This window comes from Etheostoma spectabile, chromosome 2 (assembly GCF_008692095.1).
Source record: "Etheostoma spectabile isolate EspeVRDwgs_2016 chromosome 2, UIUC_Espe_1.0, whole genome shotgun sequence".
Lineage (NCBI taxonomy): Eukaryota > Metazoa > Chordata > Actinopteri > Perciformes > Percidae > Etheostoma > Etheostoma spectabile.
Window position 1 is genome coordinate 12,305,483 of NC_045734.1, and position 17,315 is coordinate 12,322,797.

The following is a 17,315-nucleotide window of genomic DNA, read 5'->3' on the forward strand; positions in this document are numbered from 1 at the left end:
GGGGAGGGTCATTGATACTTGTGCAATGTAATGTTATGTAGGGTGGATTGTATGTTGTATTTGAGTGTAAAGTCTATGTGTTATTGATGTTTACAGCAGCCTTATGTAGCACTGATGGCCAAGACAAATTTCCCTCAAGGGACAATAAAGTTGATCTTGATCATGACTGATGTCCATTGCTGTGGGTCACCCCATTTTATCTGGCAAGCAATCGTGTACAGCTGCATGTCTATTGATATATGACTGTAAATCATGCCAAGCTGCTTGAATGATGTGTCCAGGTATATAATGACACAGAGCACTGTATCAGGATGAGCAGGAGGTGAGTCCAGCAATGGTCCAAAGACACTTATAGTCTTCATTTTAGACACACCGTCATCACTGAGATGATCTTGCACAACATTGTAGGCCAACCAGTCGAGGGGAAGAGGAATAGAATGGAGCTGACAGAGCCAGGCAGCATCCCTCCTCTGTGCTCTATAGAAACCCTCTCTTGGATGCTCTCTTGTACATAAGCAGTTCTGGGCAATTCTTTTAGAGTGGGTGGAGTCATCTTCTTAGGGCCTGCATAATGTTCAATGGTAAGACTGCTGTTAGCTACCAGGCAGAATTTCTCAGCTTGGAGCTTTGTCAAACGGGGTACTTATAGCGATGTTATCCCATCGTCTGGAATCGTCTGGAAGTCTGAAAGTGCCAGAATTAAATTCAGCATCCTCTAAAACCTCCTAAACCACTCTAATATTGTAGAAACTGATCGCACAGTGCAAAGTCTATAGTCAACATATGAAAATTAGCATTCAGCAGTTTCTGTATGCCAGGGACCCATGCTTCACATTTCTGCAATAAAACTTTGGTGTACTTAACATTTCCGGGTTCACAATGGGGCTCTTCGGGCTAGCTACTATTATATAAAGCATTATTAACCTGAAACAAGATGGGGTTAAAACACCAAAGCAAGACTTCTATCTCAGGCTAGCTACAGATGTCCAAACAGCCTCACGTCAGTGCAGAAATGATGCTTGCATAGAGCCTATTACTGAAGGAAGCCTTCACAAAGCTGTACATGAATCGTGTCCAGTGAATAACACTTTATTGTTTCTCAACAGCTACAAGATTAGTTGTAAGTCTTGCATGAACAGTAGACAACAGGTTTTAAGGATTATCCCCAAAGTACATATTATTTCATCACATTTCACATTTTCGAGATTAATATAACATCAAAACACCTTTGAAAGCTGATTGGATGAATTAATAAGATATAATTGTTTTTTGCATGTGTTTTGCAGATGTGCTTAGATGATGTATTTGGTGACAGATACTTTTGATATTGCTTCAGTATCGTTCTTTTTATTCCAATTATCAACCTAACCAAGCTTTGACAGCATTGCTGCAATTTCTTTTGGCAAGTCTTAATAATACTCCTCCTCCAGCAGGAAAATGAAGCAACAAACAAGCAAACAGAGAAAAGCCGAATTTAAGATGTGCTCACTGTTTCTCACGTTCAGCATTTATTTCTGAAGTGACTCAAAATCAAAAACAAAAATCATTACTGAAAAATAAATTAATGATCAAGATACGGATGATTTTATACTTTTGTTTGAATATGAATTTTTCAAAGGCATTTGATCATTCTACACCACTGATTTAACATCAGTATCCTTTATTCTGACAAAACAAATTTTCATATTGTCTCTAAATTAGTTATAGAAAACATGTTTGGTGTTGTCCAAACCAATGTCAAAAAGCAACATTCTTATTTAGTTTTATTTAACCTTTATTTATACATGCAATCTCATTGGGACACTTGGTTTCATTCTCAAGAGAGACCTTGTGGAGGATTAGCCACACCTTGAAATGTGGAAATGGAAGATTTCCTTATATTTGCTGTTAACCAACATTGCTGTATGCTAATGAGATTACATTCTCTCCTCTAACTGTATAAAAGAAAAGCTCCACATTCAGAGCCACTCTACAACAACCTCCTTGACCATCTACGAGACAATCTGCTGAAGTTGTGAAGACTTGAAGTAATGATATGAGTCTCTTCTTTTTGTATTTTCCGTGTGAGGTTGCTGGTGATTTTCCTGATGCACTGGCTATTTTGAAGAAGCTGTTCATCTGAGCATGTCTTTAATATTTCCTTTTCAACAGGTGTGATCACTGTAACCATGCTGAAGGTAGTATTTATACTTGGATGCCTCCTGATCTTTGCTCTGGCTCAGCCTGTAAGTGTTCTATTCCAATGTTCAACATCAATACTAGTGTTTTTATGTGTTGATACCATTACACTATTATTGTAATAGTACTATGTATGCAATATCAAACTTGCAACTTGTGGATTTTCTACAGTCGGATATGGAGCACAAACGACTTGCTCGGTCACACTCTCGCTCTCACCACCGCTCACATTCCAAGGTGGTGAGTGCTTTCTTAAACCTCTACAACGCAACATTCAACTCACCTGAATCTCAATTTGTATAATGTATATTTGACAACAAACATTTCTGATTTTCTTTAAGCATAACACCCGACCACCTATGGTGACCTTCCCGTCTACAATGAGTATCCCACAGTGGGTCAAGGACTTACTTGCCGCCCTTCAACAAACCACTACTGCAGCACCTGCTACTACTACAAAATAAAATCTGGAATATAACCAGAGATAAAAAAATTAACGAATTTTGACATCTGCTTTGTTTTGTGTCAGCTTTTCACGACAACTGTTTTTTTCTCTTTTCAAATTTAAATGATGTTGTCTTACTATAAGTTTAAAGAAACTTTTGTAAAAAATCACTTTGTTCTCTGTAGTATCTGACAAGTAAACTTCCTAAATAAAAAACATGGACCAAATATGTTTGTTTTTCTTACAAACCATATGTATGAGGAACATTAATGAAGGTGTGTAAAAGATTTTTGTATCATGGAACATTTTTGATAGATAGATAGACATTGTTTCAACAACATAAGTGTTTCCCATCACATTTGAGTGTCTGTCTAACTCTTGGGATGACAGTGGTCAGAATGTGTTACCACATTTATGGTTCACATTAAATTGTGTTTACAGCACATACAGTATGTCAGGTTGTGACTTACTGACCATTAAACATTATAACATAAATTGTGGGAGACAAAGACTGTCTTCAGTTGTTGGTCCATATTACCGTGAAAAATCTGCAAATAAATATCCATTAATTGATTGCATCTTGCTTTAAATAATTGCATCTTTTCTTCAAAAAGTGCACCTGCAATGCCTCAGACCAAACTTACACTCTGTTGTTGTTACACAGGCCTGAAATGCCCCCACATGCTCAGGTTCCTATGCACTAATGGAAAGATGTCAAAGTGAGTGGGCTGTGACTGCTGAATAGATGCCTTGAGCGGTTGAGGGGGGGGGGGTTCAGTGCTTGCTTAATATCTGTCAGGCTACCAGTCTACAGCACGCCGTAATATGGTCCGTACAGGGACTTGACCTAGCTACCTTCCGGTTCCTAACTCAACTCCTTATGGACTGAGCTACTGCCACCCAACTACTAGTATTTAGCCTTTGTTTTCAACTTCACTCTTGACTTTTCAGGGCAAATTAAGTTATACAGTACATTCCTGTGTTTTCCAAATGAACCAATTAATGCTTTAGTATCCATAACTTTACTACAACTATCAACTTAATCAAACCTTGACAGTGTTGCTGCCAGGGGTTTAAAGTGGAAGGGCCAATGTCCCCTTCCTTACTTTTTACCCCTCTACTTCCGGCACCCTTGCTCAGATCACGCCCATCTTCAAACTTGGCCTTCATGTTGATCTCAACTACATACCTCTAAAGTTTCGTGACTGCATCTTGCACGGTTGTGGCGCTATTGCGGTGACAAAATCGGTCCACAGACAGACAGAAATGTAAACACCCAAGCACTAATATCCACCTCTGTTGTAGTTGTTGCTACAGCAGATGGTTTTTCTAGGACCACATTTTGCCATGATGACATAAATACAGACTCACAAGGTGAAAACAATACCAGACTTTTTTATGGACGTCAGGGGAGTCTGGGCCTAGACCTTTGTGGGGCCATAAGCAGGGTCTGATGTACTCAATCTGGAAAAGCAATTTGGTACAGAATTATACATTAACATGCACTGAAGTTAAACAAAATAACAAAATTAAAAATAGAAATAGAGACAGAAGTCATCCGCATTTTGTAAGATGTCCACCAAATCAAATGTGCAATGGTGAGCTGGCCAAAATAAAACACCTCCCTCTGACTTCAAAACTGAATGCTACAAAGATGACTCACGCAGAAACAAACACTGAATGATGAATACATCCAACTTAAGTATCGTAAACATGATAGCCCTAACCATTAATTACACAATTATAATTACAGTTATTCAGTATTGTTGTTATACATGCATAATTAACATTATAATTATTATTATATGAATAAAGACAATGTCTGTTTTTAAAATAATTCTTATTAAGTATTTGTTATCATGACAATTGCTGATACCAACAGGTAATTAATACATTCGTTTTACATTAACATTTTATTTCATACTGTTGCTGGGTGATTTTGACTTCATTTGAAAGAGATTTATGATTTAATGAAAAAAATTTATTTAGATTTTAATTCAAATGTTTCTTACAATTTTCAACAATTAAACAACAATTTAACTGGATCACTGAATTAAAGTGCCGTTTTTCACTCCAGGAAAATTTTCATAATGTAGTGTCACATCATACAATATTAATACAGCATCTCCCTCATCTACTGTGCACTGTATCTTTTATAATGTAGTTTGTAAAAGTGAATATGTAGTTAAATATTAGTTGCGTGCCGGTTGACATCATTTAATCAATCCGGGGTGGCAACAGCTTAGTCTGTGGGGACTTGGCTTGGGAACTGGGGGGTCGCTGGTTCAATTACATTTATGGACCAAGTGTGGACTGTGGACTGCTAGCTGGAGCCAGGTTTCCCTTGAAAGACACTGAACCCACAACTGTGCCTGGGCTTTAATCTGACATATCTCCAGTTGTGCATGTACAAGGTCTCGCCAATTCATATTGTTGTGGTTTGGGGTTTTTGGTTGGGTTCGTTTTCCCTTTTTCATCGGCCTCCTTGTGTTTTTGTCTGTTTTCTCTCTGGTCTTATGTTGCTGGTCCTGTCTTGTGTTTCTCTGTACCTGTTTGTTCTACTTCCTGTTTTATTTTTTGCCAGTCAGCTTCCTGTCTTGTCTTTTCTAGTCCAGCTTTACTTTGTTTGTCTGATTGTCCTGCCCCGCCCTAATGTGATTCACCTGACGTCTCACCTGTTCCTCATGACCTCGTTACCTTTTGTATTTAACCCCAGTGTTTCCTTTGTCTCTTGTCAGATCATTCTGGTTCGTTCGCCTGTCTGCACGTCAAGTTGTCGCAGTATTCCTGTTATTGTTCCCGTTTCCCTGCTTGTGGTGATTATATGTTTTTTGTCCTTTTTTGGATGCTTGCCTTTTAGCCTTGTTTTCTGGACATTTTAGTTCCTTTGAGGCTTTTCTTGTGTTTTGGACATTAAACTCCTGTTTGCCCCCATCTGCCTGTCTGCCGTCCTCCTTTCTGCTTTTGGGTCCAATCCTCACTACCCCCTAACACATATACCATTATTGGTGTGTTATCAAGACACATACTCGCTTTTTAACATGTTTATCAACGCCGTTTGGCCTCCATTGTCTTACATTACCTTGCGATAACATGTGAATTTATTCCGTAGCGAGTAGTATGAAAGGACGAAAATCCACATAGGGGGGTTGGCTGGGGTAGGAGATGGGCAAAGCACTGGACTTTCACCCAGGAGACTGGGGATTGTGTCTCACGTGTCCCAAACTCAACCATTGGTTACTTTTTTTACTAACGCCAACCCCTCTCTTCTTTTCCTAAACCCAACCCGGATGTCACGTTTTCTAAACTCAACTGTCACTTTCTTCTTGCGATAACACGGTAAGTTGCGTGCATGTCTACGCAGCGTGGACAATACACGCAACTTGCCGTGTTATTGCATGCGGATTGCTCATAATGCATACAGATAACACACCACTTGGCTTAAGAAAGTCGGCGTGTATGTTTATGCAAAGTCATGATGTCATGTTGGTATTCCAGGTCTGTGTGTAATGTGTAACACAAACACAGTGTAAAAATCTAATTTCTTTGTGCAGGATTAGATTAACTTTTGGGAACTACCATTTACCTTCTTTCTCTGGAATGCATTTGATGGGTGTGTGGCTATTAAGATGATTTATAGCTTTTAATTAGTTGAAATGGCAGCATGCCAGTGACAAAAAACAAAGTTTGTTTTCATGAGGTGCTCTCATAGCATCTGTGATTGCCTAAAAGAAACTCTGTATGCCAACACTGAAGACTGGTTCTGCACTTACGTTACTGAATCAAAGAGCCAAACAATCAGAAAAACAAGGCCAGATTCTACATGAAGTAACACTAAAAACATAGCCAAGATGGAATCTTTGTATTCATCAGTGATTTTCATGTGACATTTGGATTGTTTTGTTGTTCGTTTTTTAGATGAAGGCATTTGGAATAAAGGACGTTGCTCTTGTGGTGATTGCGCTCATCTCCAGCTCTTAAGTCAGTCTGTATACTCTACCAAAATTTACAAAACTCTGGAAGTCTCAGTGTTTATTCTAAAACATTTAGAGTTTAATTTTTGTGCTTCATTTAAAGGCTAAACCTTCCCATGTCATTGCGAAGCGCTCAATCAAGGAGGTCAGTATTTACTTTGGATATAATGATGTAAATAACATAGTATTTTCTTAATTTAAACTACCATTTTCTAATCAACTATCAAAGATAAAATAGAGATGAAATTGAAATGTAGATAATTTGTGTACGCCCCATCCTTGGCCCATGTTACTGAGGTGCTCATGATCCTAAAGTAACTCAAGGACTTGCCTCAACAAAATACTGCAACTACTAAACCATGATGTGATCATGCTCTGATTGAATAACTTGCTGGTTTAATACAAATAAAGCAATGAAGAACCAAAGCTGTTGATTTCCTCTTGGTCCTTATTTCTAAGAATATCTAGTTGTACAAAAAGTGGGAGAAAGCTAAAATACAATTTGTTGGAGTCTGACAAAACATTTTTAGTAACACTTCTCTTGCCAGAATAAAAAATAATTTAATTTACAAACCATGTTTTGGTATTCTGTAACAGTGTGCATGTTGGTCTGATCCCTATAGCTTCATGAAGGAAACAATACTGCCACCAAGCAACTGTTAAAGTTACTGCTACCACACCTTGTTCAAGCATAGACTAGAATTGCCATAGCAACCCCACTACAGGGAATACTTTTCACAGAAGTGCCACACAGTAACGACTCAGGTTTGTGTCTGACCCGGTGAGATTCTACCTGGAAAATCAATGAGAAGAAAAACATGAAAATGCCCTACACTGACCTTTTTAGTTTTGTTTGATTTCATGGATTACATGCGCACTGCTTAAATCACACACTCACACATTTGTTCTTAGTTCAACGTGATGCTTTATTATGCTTTTCTAAACTGTGTCAGCAGCTGTTTCTGGTGTTGTATTGCAATTTGTTGGGTTTTCTTCATCTGCATATAACACCAGGGATTAAAACGCAATCGTTTGAATTTGTATGGGTTACTTTATCAGAAGAACACAAAGTGGCACTTTAACAGATCCCTTTTCACCGTGATCTTATTTCAAAGCAACTTCATGTGAAGCTGCACATTGTCACCTGTTCGTCATATGAGTTAAGTAATAAGCAACTTTCACGTAGAGACACACATTTATTAACAACAGGAGCAACAATGATTGAAATAAAGGACTATGGGTAGCGGCATGAACAGGTGTGCCCTTGATAGGTGAACGGAAAAGGGAAACATAGAGAAATCGAATTGTTCTGAACTAAAAAGAGACAGACTGAAAGACAACATGCGCATTTCTTTTTATGTGGAAAAGATCTCTGGAAAATACTGCACAAAAACAACACGTTTAAAAAAACAAATTACCAACTCCCAACATAAATTAGAAACTATTTAAACAGATTTCAGTGTTATTAAATAAAACCAAATGGGAAATTGTAAATGTCTTCTGCATCATTTTAGACGCATCATGTGACATAACATTCATGGTCTTTGGGATTTCCACAATAATTAAATTTGTAGTCCCGTTATTTTGTGCAAAGCATGACTGTGCATAATGACAGAAAAGGCGATAATTTTCCTAGATATATCTTCATATACTGTATGTCTGCAGACATTGTGGGACTCCTGCATAAACATGTAGCCTGTCAGGAAACTACATCATAAAATTTGTTGCCAAGATGATCATTTTATGAGCTGCTTGTCAATGATGTGTTACCTAGATTTTTACCTGATTCGTTTTGCCTTTACCCCTAAGGGCTAAAGTCTCTGTTTCTTGATGACTCGCTTAGTAGATGTCTCTGTTTTGGGGATTTCTTGCCAACGTAAGAACTATTAAACAAAAACTTTGCTAAATTGTGTTTTCAAGCCCTTTTCTATAGACCTATTTTGATGCTTTAATGTAATATTCAAATTATCAGGGAAAAAGCAGCTTTTGTATGGCAAAAGTTCAAATTTGTTGCCGGTTGACTTGGGGCTAGTGCTTGTCAATGCGAATAAAGAAACAAAGGATGAACACATTTTTCTAAATGTAGCTATAAAATAAAAACTGATGATCATGTGCGCCTGGTAGAGCAGGCGCTCTAGAGGTTAACTCTGCGATTACACAAGCCGCAGGTTCGACTCCGACTTGCAGCCCTTTGCTGCATGTTATTTGCCCTCTCCCTCATCTTATAAGTCTATACAGGCCCATACAAACAAGGGCCTAAAATCCCCCAAAAAATGATCATGATCATATTGAGACTAAATTGGCAAGTGGCAAAATATCAATCTTCAGATTCAGGTACAAGGTTTGTTACAAAGCACTGTTTAAGTCCTTATAATTACCTTTTTATTGTTTTATTTTGTCAGTGTGAAATCATACAAATGGGAAGAGGGGAAGGGGTGGGAATAAATAAATAGAGAAATAAATGATACTAATACTAATACAATAATCGTGTTACTGAGTATATTCATTGAATTCTTTTTAGTTTTCATGTTGTTTGAGGGGGACCCAGCTCTTACCCATATCTGTCCGTATAATTATCTAACTACTGTTAAAATGTTCAGCTTGTAGCCAGGTCTTTGAAATAGTAATTTCCCTTGGTAGCCTAATCAGAGCAGATAGAAGAGATTATAAAACTTATGTTGATTCATTTGCAAGAAAACACAAAGCAGGAGGATGGAACTTGTGAAGCATAAATGGTTTACTATCCGTGTTGGTCTTCACACTATTGCCCATCATTGGAAAATAAAACCTTTTAAAATCTCCAGATAGTCAGAGATAGAACCTCTGGATGACACTTGCAACGTGTTGTACAATTTAATGACTGCTATATAGGAAATAAAGAGGTCCACCCTGAGTAAACAAGATGATTACAGTATTTGGAAAAGGATTGAGAAAGTATTGTTTTGCAAGTGGGAATATAGCTCTAGGCAACATATTACTGTTTCACAAGCTTCAACAGCATATCACTCTACCCCTACTTTGACAGCAAATATGTGTGTGTGTGTGTGTGTGTGTGTGTGTGTGTGTGTGTGTGTGTGTGCGCGTGTCATGTGTGTGTGATCAGCGGTACAAATTGGTCTTACTGGTTAATTCATCTCAGCATGTGTCAGAAAATACTTTAAGTCTATGAGGATTATAAACAGGATGTGGACCTTTAATGTTACAAAAGCGCAGTCTAGTCGGGTAATGAAATTGTGTTCACGCCTATTTTGGTTTTGCCTTCGGAGGCTGCCATGAGACCGACCACATGCGAGAGCATTGTGGACACAGCGAGGCTGTTTAAAAGCTAATGGAGTTTCCTGGAGGTGCCAGCTTGACGGTAGCGAACACAGGCTTAACATTTCATTTATTATTTAACTGCTTACACTCACACTCACTGGCACAGAGGCAGCTCTGACTGTCAAGATGAAGTTCTTTCTTCTGATGATTTTCTGCTTGATCAATTACCCTGTAGCTGTAAGTACCAACAAATTAATACATACGTTTTTTTGCTACAGTCTTTTTTTAAGCTAATATGACAAACAAACCAGCATTTAATTGAATATTTTTTTGCAGAATTGTCATCATCATAGCAGCAGTGATTCAGACAGTGATGAGGTAAGAAAGAATTCTCATCACTATAGCAGTGAGTCTAACAGTGATGAGGTAAGAATTCAATATTCAAATAATGTATTAACTATAGTGACTTTATAGCAAAATAACTATAGACTGAAATATTTAATTGTATTTTTTTTGTCTTGCTACAGACAGGCAATCGTCGCCCGTTCTTTGTTCCCAAGCCGTTTCCTCCTTGGACTTGGCCATTTCCTGGTCTGAGGCCGCAGCCACCATTAGCTACTGTCCCACCTCCACCTCCGCCTCCACCCCCACCTCCCCCTCCACCTCCACCTTCACCGCCACCTCCCAACCCAACCACAACCCGCAGCCCCAGCCCGCAGACCACAGTTGTTGTTGTTACCACCACTAGCCCACGAGGAGACAACAGATGACCTGTACTGATCCAAGAGCAGCAATAACAGATTGATTTACTGAGAGATATTGAAATGCATGAATGTGTGTGTGTGTGTGTGTGTGGGTGTGTGTGTGTATTTGCATATATATAAATATATATATATATATATATATATATATATACATATACATATACTGTATGTATGTTTGTGGTAGTATTTAACCATGATGAAGCCATGTGTGAACCAGAGTTTCTGACTTTTGTTTTGTCGGCTTGTTTTCACATTTCAATATTGGTTCAGCAACCTTTCCACAGGCTCATGTATTTTTTCTTCTGACTCCTTTCCTAAACTTTTCATATAAATTAATATGTTAGTCTATTTTTTATGTCATAGTCTATATGAAAGTGAAATGTAATTTTGTATTGCGATTTTCAACATGTACATTTTGAGACAGGCAGTTTGTCTGGATGTCATTATGACTTTTGTTGGAGGTTGGTCTCATGACGGCGGTGGAGACTAGTGTGGGTGGATGCTGATGACACGCTGTAATATCCACTCAGTGGGCATACACATCACCATCCCTGGATCAACACAGCTTAAGAAAGGGATGAGTGCTGAGCATATAATATCTGTCTCTTTGCTTCAGTGAAGTCGGTCACACTGTACTTTTATCATGACTCAGCCCATTCATCACACTGAAATGCACTGTCAACTCTTTGCTGGATGTGGTAACATAAACCTTACTGTACAACTGCATTAACATTCTCAGAAATGTGTACCTGTTACTCTCAGTTCCTTTTCAAACAGTGGGTTTTGCATAGCTTCTCATTTTGAATGTAATCTTTTGTCCTAGTTTATGTTCATCAATGTCAATTTCATTTTAATCATGCACTGAATAATGACTTTTGTACACGTTATGATTTGTATTTGGAGTTTAGAAACATAAAATAAAACATGCTAATTTTAAGGTCACATTTATGTGGTAAAACACATCTTAATAGTGTCTGTCTTCCTGTCTGTTTTCTGTATTCCTAGAACCCAATTTGATTAAATCATGGGAATCAGAAGAACTATCATGTGTTGATCACCTCACTATTATAAAAACAAATTTTGATCTGAAGTTAATGTTGATGTTGTGTGGATGTTACACTTGATAACAGATTACTTCTGTCATCTCCCTAAAATAAACCCCTTGCTGTTTCAGTTGAGAAACCAAATCTGGCAAATATAGCTTACCCTAAGCAAGTTTTAATGTGGTACCACTTAGTTCATTGACAATGTGCAACCAAGACTCATTTAAAAAGTAAAGTACTTGAACTATTTTTTTGTAAATTTAAGTAACGTTCTGTATATATAATAGTATATCCAGATTTGTATTTTTTTAAATAATGCAGAAATATTGTATGAGACTTTAATGATCCTTAAAGGTGAAATTACTTCACAGTGGTACAAGAAACAGTCTGAAGAAGTAGGAAACCGATGATGAGCTCTAAGGCAAATGACATTCAAAAACTATATACATGATGTACAATATGTCCCAGGCCATATGTAACATCACTTTAGGATTGTATAGGAGGCAAATATACAAGTGCCAAAATAAAGCGTATTCACAATATTATATTCTAATTCAATACTGTACAACATCAGATAACAGTGATTCCGACTTCTGGCATTTGCCAAAGACATAATAGTCAGGTGGGTTTTACACTAAGCCAAGCATCGGAGCTTTGAATAAGAGGGAGTGTGTGTCTATCTGTTACTGTTGACCATGTAATAGTTACCTGCCCAGGGTGTCATCTTGCTTCATCGTGCAAACTGGGATGGACCCTCAAAACATCTGTATTAGTTTGAAGGGTTCCTTTTTTGCCAACAACACTAAATCCTCTAGCTGTCACAGTATGCACAGCTATTCTGGGATGAAATGTAGATCCTTGACTGACATTAAAAAACCCTAGCTTTAGTCTGCCCCCTTGTGCACTTGTGTATTTTTGCAACCCCTGACTGCATCCATCTGAAAAGACATTGCCTACAGTAAATTTTCAAACACACCACTTAGTGACAGTGCTATAGGTTTGCCCAGTCTTCTGTGTGTGGGTTTCAGGAGTGGCGTCATATACCAGTGTATACCAGCATAAGTGTTCAGAACAAAATTGTATGATGATGATATGTAAAATCCTGGGCATTAAGATATGTTTTATTGATTATGTTTTGTGTTGCATTCATCTAGCCCATTTATTTAAATGTCTACTTCATGTGCTTTTTTAAGGCCTCTTGTGCATTTAGTAGCTTCAGTTATGGGTCATACTTTCTACCCTTTCCTTATTAATCTTTTTTTCTTGGTTTTGTTGCACATATTTAATTTGTCCATAATTACATCAGTTACACACTGACGCATCAGCCGCACTTACAGCTGCTATGAGTAACAGGAAAACCGCAAATCCTGGGTTCTTGCGTGTTTGATTATTCATTTCTGTAGACATTACAGCACCACAATTGAAGGAAAACTGGCAGTTTGTGGCGTTTAATAGATTTTCTTTGGCTTCCACCTCATTGCTTCATTCACACAGAAGATTAGGTTGAATCTGTCTGTTTTTTCTGTCTTGTGATTGGTTGTTTCACTCTGTGAGCAGTCCATAAGTCAGTGCCCCCTCTCGAAGTGTTGCATTGACTTTACTCTAAGTGCTCTAAGTGGACACTCCCTCAAAACGTTCATTGACCTTGTGGGAACCATTGTGTTTTTGGAAATGATTATCTTAATACTATTATCATGTTTTACCATAATAGTGTCTGCAGTACCAGTAAGTAGGCTCATTTATGGACCATCTATTAAAAAAACTTGTCTGAAATGTTGTTTGAGTTTGAACAAGTGGGATTCAAATGTGAAGATGCTGTGACAATGATAATTTGGGGATTTTTCTTTTGTATTTTCAGGTTCGTCCGAATGTTCTTCCTCCGCTACTTTCACAAGGAGGAGCCACTCAAACTCAAACAGTTGTTGAAGCCATAAACCAGCAATCCGACACTCAGACACCAGCCCCACTTTGCCCTAACGTGGAGCAACCACAGTCTGGGGTTCAGCAGCAGCCAGGGCCTCAGGCTGGCCCCCAGTTCCTGCCACCCATACAACCCCACACCTGGCCTCCACTGGTGGGCAGTCCAATGATCATCCCTCAGCAGCCAAACTTCTACGGATCTCAGCCTGCTAACCAGCCAACACTCCCCCAGCAGCCTCTGGTAGGGAAAAACATCTAGAGAAAAATGGGTAGTAAACTAAATTTGATTAACAATACGTTTGTTTGGTTATTTTCTCAATTACAGCAATATAATAAATCCCAGAGATTCTGTTTAGTAAATGAGTTTGCAACTAATTGCAACCTTTTTTTTCTTCAGATTTTCCCACCTTATAGATACTTTCCTGTTTTCTCCTCTCCCCATGGGAATCAACTGGTAAAATATTATTTTTTTTTATTATAGAAAAGGCTGTCTTTCTTTTCTGTGACTGGTCTTGTCATGCAAACAGCATGTACTGCTCTGTAGCCTACTAAACTAAAGACTGTAGATGCAAGAATATTTTCCAACCACAACCAAGCTTAATTGATTTCACCTGGGGGGGGTCTTTAACATATTTCTACAGTGCAAGTTGTGTGCTGTCAACATGTACTGTGTAGGAAACCTGAAACGGCCATAACAAACAGTGTTGTGGGGAAAAAAGACAGCCGTACTTTGCTGTAATCTCTCCCTTGATTTATGGCTCAGAGATGGAAACTTTAGATGCAGTTTTGCTTTGAATATATTTTTTTGCCACAAGTGATATTGTATTTTTGATACTTTGTACATAATTGTTTGATGTTTGGAGTAGGAGAGGGTTTGAAGTGCAGTTTTGTCTTGTCTCAGTCCAGAAATTGTTGAAATAAATGTAATTTTCTGTCCTCCAGTTCCGACAATATGGATTCCCGATGATTCTTGAATCACCTTTTCCACAAACTCCAGCAAATCAACCTCCGAACAGTCCGGTGTTACCAGCAGAAACACCTTCTGAAGCAGCTCCAGGAGATGCAGCTCAGACAGGGCAGCAGCAACAACAGGTATCTACTCTTATAAACTCAGGCAGAGTCAGACAGCAGTGCTCATATAATAAAATAGATAACATATTCTACTTCAAAATGTGGCAAAACTTAAGATAAAGTAAATACTGCATCATACTCAAGTTGTCTAATTTTCATCCACAGAATCCTCACATTGTATACATGCTCCAGCAACCCAAGGTAAATACAAAATACACTCTGTAAACTTGGATATAATCATAATTATTGCCTAGTCTGGTTTTATAATATTCTTTCTGAATGTGTTTTATTTGACATTTACTGTCATTGTTTACTAGAGCTCTCCATTTGGCAGTCTAAGCTCTGAGGAATTTCAGGTAAGACAGCCACATTTTTTATCCGTCACTCAGCTTGTTTAAACAATCTCCTCAGTGAACCCAGTGATCCCATTGGTGATCCAACTGTTCCCCCTTCAGGGCCTCTTACAGTATCTTTCCTCTCCTCTGTGTTTCAGATGGCAGCTAAATTGGGCCAGCTAGGTGTTTACCTGAACACTGTGCTCACAAACCCGCCTGCAGGAGCCATTCAACATGTGATCAGGGCCACGGGGCTCGCAAACCCTGAGCAGAAAAGCATCGTCCCAACTGTTGGGACCTCTTTATCTGGAGTCCTACAGACCCAAGGGCCGGCCAGCTCTGGACCACAGCCGAACACGAATGGCCTCCCTGGAGGTCTGAAGAGACCAGCGCAAGAGGCAGCCACGGTCCAAATATCTGTTCAGCCCAAACTGCAACCAACTCAAGGAAACCTAGTCTGAGACTGCCGCAACTGGCAGAGATAACTTGAAAAAAATGTTTTCTTTTTAATGGATAGAATAATAAAGAGTGAAGCTTAATTGTTTCAACCTATGTGTCTGTTGCTGTTTTTTAGGATTTTCGTCTTAAATCTGCATTCACTAAGTTTTTGGGCCAATTTGAGCACTAAAAACAAGCAACAAAATGTAATCTATTATATGACCTTTTAAGTTTATTCATGTAACAATTCAAGCAGAGACAGATTAACATATCATTTTGAGTCTTGTTTGGGTTCCCTCCTGATTAATAAAATGTATTGATTTTCCTAGTAACCCCCTGAATCTGTTTGCAAAGTGTCATACATTTAGTTCTCACAAATAATGTATGTTGGAAACTGTAGTAACCCCTCCTGATCAAGAATTACAATTAGAGTATTTTATTAAAGTAAAATATGCCTTGTATGGTTCTTACTCAGTTTTTCTCACAGTTTCTTGATTCTGGCCAAAGTGCAGCAGGCTCACATACATGTGACTGTTTGTTTCAAGCTCTCACCAATTGACTGAAGCCACCAAATCCGTCTTTATTTCACATAAGGTGAATGAGTGGAGTCAAAAGGAGGAAGTTCTCATTAGGCCTCAAACATGTTGTGATTGTCATGAAGAAATTTGAAAAATGGAAAAAATGGAAATTAATCATAACATTCATCATCTAGCATTAATAAAGTGCATTATGTGTTATAGCAGTAGATAGAGGTCTGTAATGTTTTTGGATCACCTTCATCAACTAAATTATTATTATCAGTAAATCAATCTGTTATTATAATCTATTACAGCTACAGTATATAATGTTAGTTTCAAAAGCTTTACTTTACATCATCTGGATACATTTGACTCCTAATCACATGAAACCCTGATGCCCCTTTGGGCTGATGCTGCAAGGGTTCACCTGATGAAACAGAGCAGTGAAGAATTGAATGATGATTGATGGAATGATGGTGGTTGATGTGCGTCTCAAGCCAAAAATATGTCACAAGATTTCTTAAAGAGATGCAGCTGCCAATTTTGTCATTGTGAAAATGGAAGATTTTTGGCCTGCTGCCAACACCTGTCCTAGATTTGCTCGTCCTTTATTCTGTTAGCAAATAAATAGGAGTAAATCTCTGCAGGGCTCACACCCCTCCTCAACAATCCTTCTGTACTCGTCTGTTGCCGGACAGGAAAGGTAATGTAGACAACTGATATCATGTGACGAGATATCATAAAATAATTATTTAATTAAATGCTCTTTCTGACTGATTGTTGTCAGACCTAATAACAAAAAAATCTCTTTGACAGCTTCATTCAAAATGAAATTCATCCTGCTTGCTGCCTGCATCCTTGGGGTGGCTGTCTCTGCCCCAGTAAGGAAGACAACCTCTATTCCTAAAACATTTTTCCTTCTTATTTCTCTCTCATTTATGTTTTAGCACTTCATAATGTAAATATTTGAGAGAACTACCTTACCCCAAGGTTCGTGTAGCTTTTATGGAGCCTCCACATAATTGTTATCAGTAGACAGAGTTTTATCAATTGTCCTGGAATTGCAGATGCTCAAACTTCCACTTTTTCTGAGCACTTTAAGGACTTCTTCTGCCTGATGGCTGTTGACAATGTTGTCAATGAATAATACAGCATTTACCAATGTATCTAAATAATTGATTTGACACTGATCTTCATTCCATTGATTGTTCAGTATCTTCTCAACTTTTTCACAGTCGCAGATATTCATGGAGTTTGACATCCGTCACGCTCCGGCTGAGGTGCAGTAAGACGTAGCTCAGATCAGCTGGTGTAAACTGTGACACACGCACACACACACACACACACACACACACACACACACACACACAC

General features: G+C 38.3%; 3 protein-coding genes and 2 long non-coding RNA genes across 6 annotated transcripts in view; all 5 read left to right on the forward strand.

Annotated features, from left to right (window-relative positions):
* The first annotated feature begins 1,931 nt into the window (after positions 1-1,931).
* On the forward strand, positions 1,932-2,715 carry LOC116699805 (uncharacterized). Its single transcript, XR_004334509.1, has 4 exons — positions 1,932-2,027; positions 2,152-2,225; positions 2,350-2,418; positions 2,520-2,715. It is a non-coding gene; the product is annotated as an uncharacterized LOC116699805 (long non-coding RNA).
* Positions 2,716-6,539: 3,824 nt separating this feature from the next.
* LOC116699799 (uncharacterized) lies at positions 6,540-7,029 on the forward strand. The gene is made up of 2 exons (XR_004334508.1): positions 6,540-6,604; positions 6,701-7,029. It is a non-coding gene; the product is annotated as an uncharacterized LOC116699799 (long non-coding RNA).
* Positions 7,030-9,742: 2,713 nt separating this feature from the next.
* Positions 9,743-11,610, forward strand: LOC116699769 (sulfated surface glycoprotein 185). Of its 2 annotated transcripts, none has more exons than XM_032532507.1 (3): positions 9,743-10,092; positions 10,192-10,281; positions 10,383-11,610. In XM_032532507.1, the coding sequence occupies exons 1-3, from the start codon at positions 10,042-10,044 to the stop codon at positions 10,623-10,625; spliced, it is 384 nt and encodes a 127-aa protein (XP_032388398.1). In that variant the 5' UTR covers positions 9,743-10,041; the 3' UTR covers positions 10,626-11,610. The 2 variants fall into 2 exon arrangements, with proteins under 2 accessions (XP_032388398.1, XP_032388407.1); XM_032532516.1 differs by having other exon boundaries at positions 10,192-10,233.
* A 1,554-nt stretch (positions 11,611-13,164) lies between these two features.
* LOC116699491 (calcium-binding protein P) lies at positions 13,165-15,675 on the forward strand. Its single transcript, XM_032532114.1, has 7 exons — positions 13,165-13,387; positions 13,521-13,823; positions 13,980-14,036; positions 14,525-14,674; positions 14,819-14,854; positions 14,971-15,009; positions 15,147-15,675. Exons 1-7 carry the CDS (start codon positions 13,334-13,336, stop codon positions 15,447-15,449), a joined length of 942 nt encoding a protein of 313 aa, XP_032388005.1. The 5' UTR covers positions 13,165-13,333; the 3' UTR covers positions 15,450-15,675.
* Positions 15,676-16,582: 907 nt separating this feature from the next.
* scpp7 (secretory calcium-binding phosphoprotein 7) overlaps positions 16,583-17,315 on the forward strand; it is a 2,552-nt gene continuing 1,819 nt past the window's right edge. Inside the window, exons 1-3 of the mRNA XM_032532438.1 lie at positions 16,583-16,647; positions 16,761-16,825; positions 17,180-17,224. Of these exons, the coding sequence (XP_032388329.1) occupies positions 16,772-16,825; positions 17,180-17,224 (99 nt within the window). The 5' untranslated portion in view covers positions 16,583-16,647; positions 16,761-16,771. The remainder of the gene's footprint in view (positions 16,648-16,760; positions 16,826-17,179; positions 17,225-17,315) is intronic.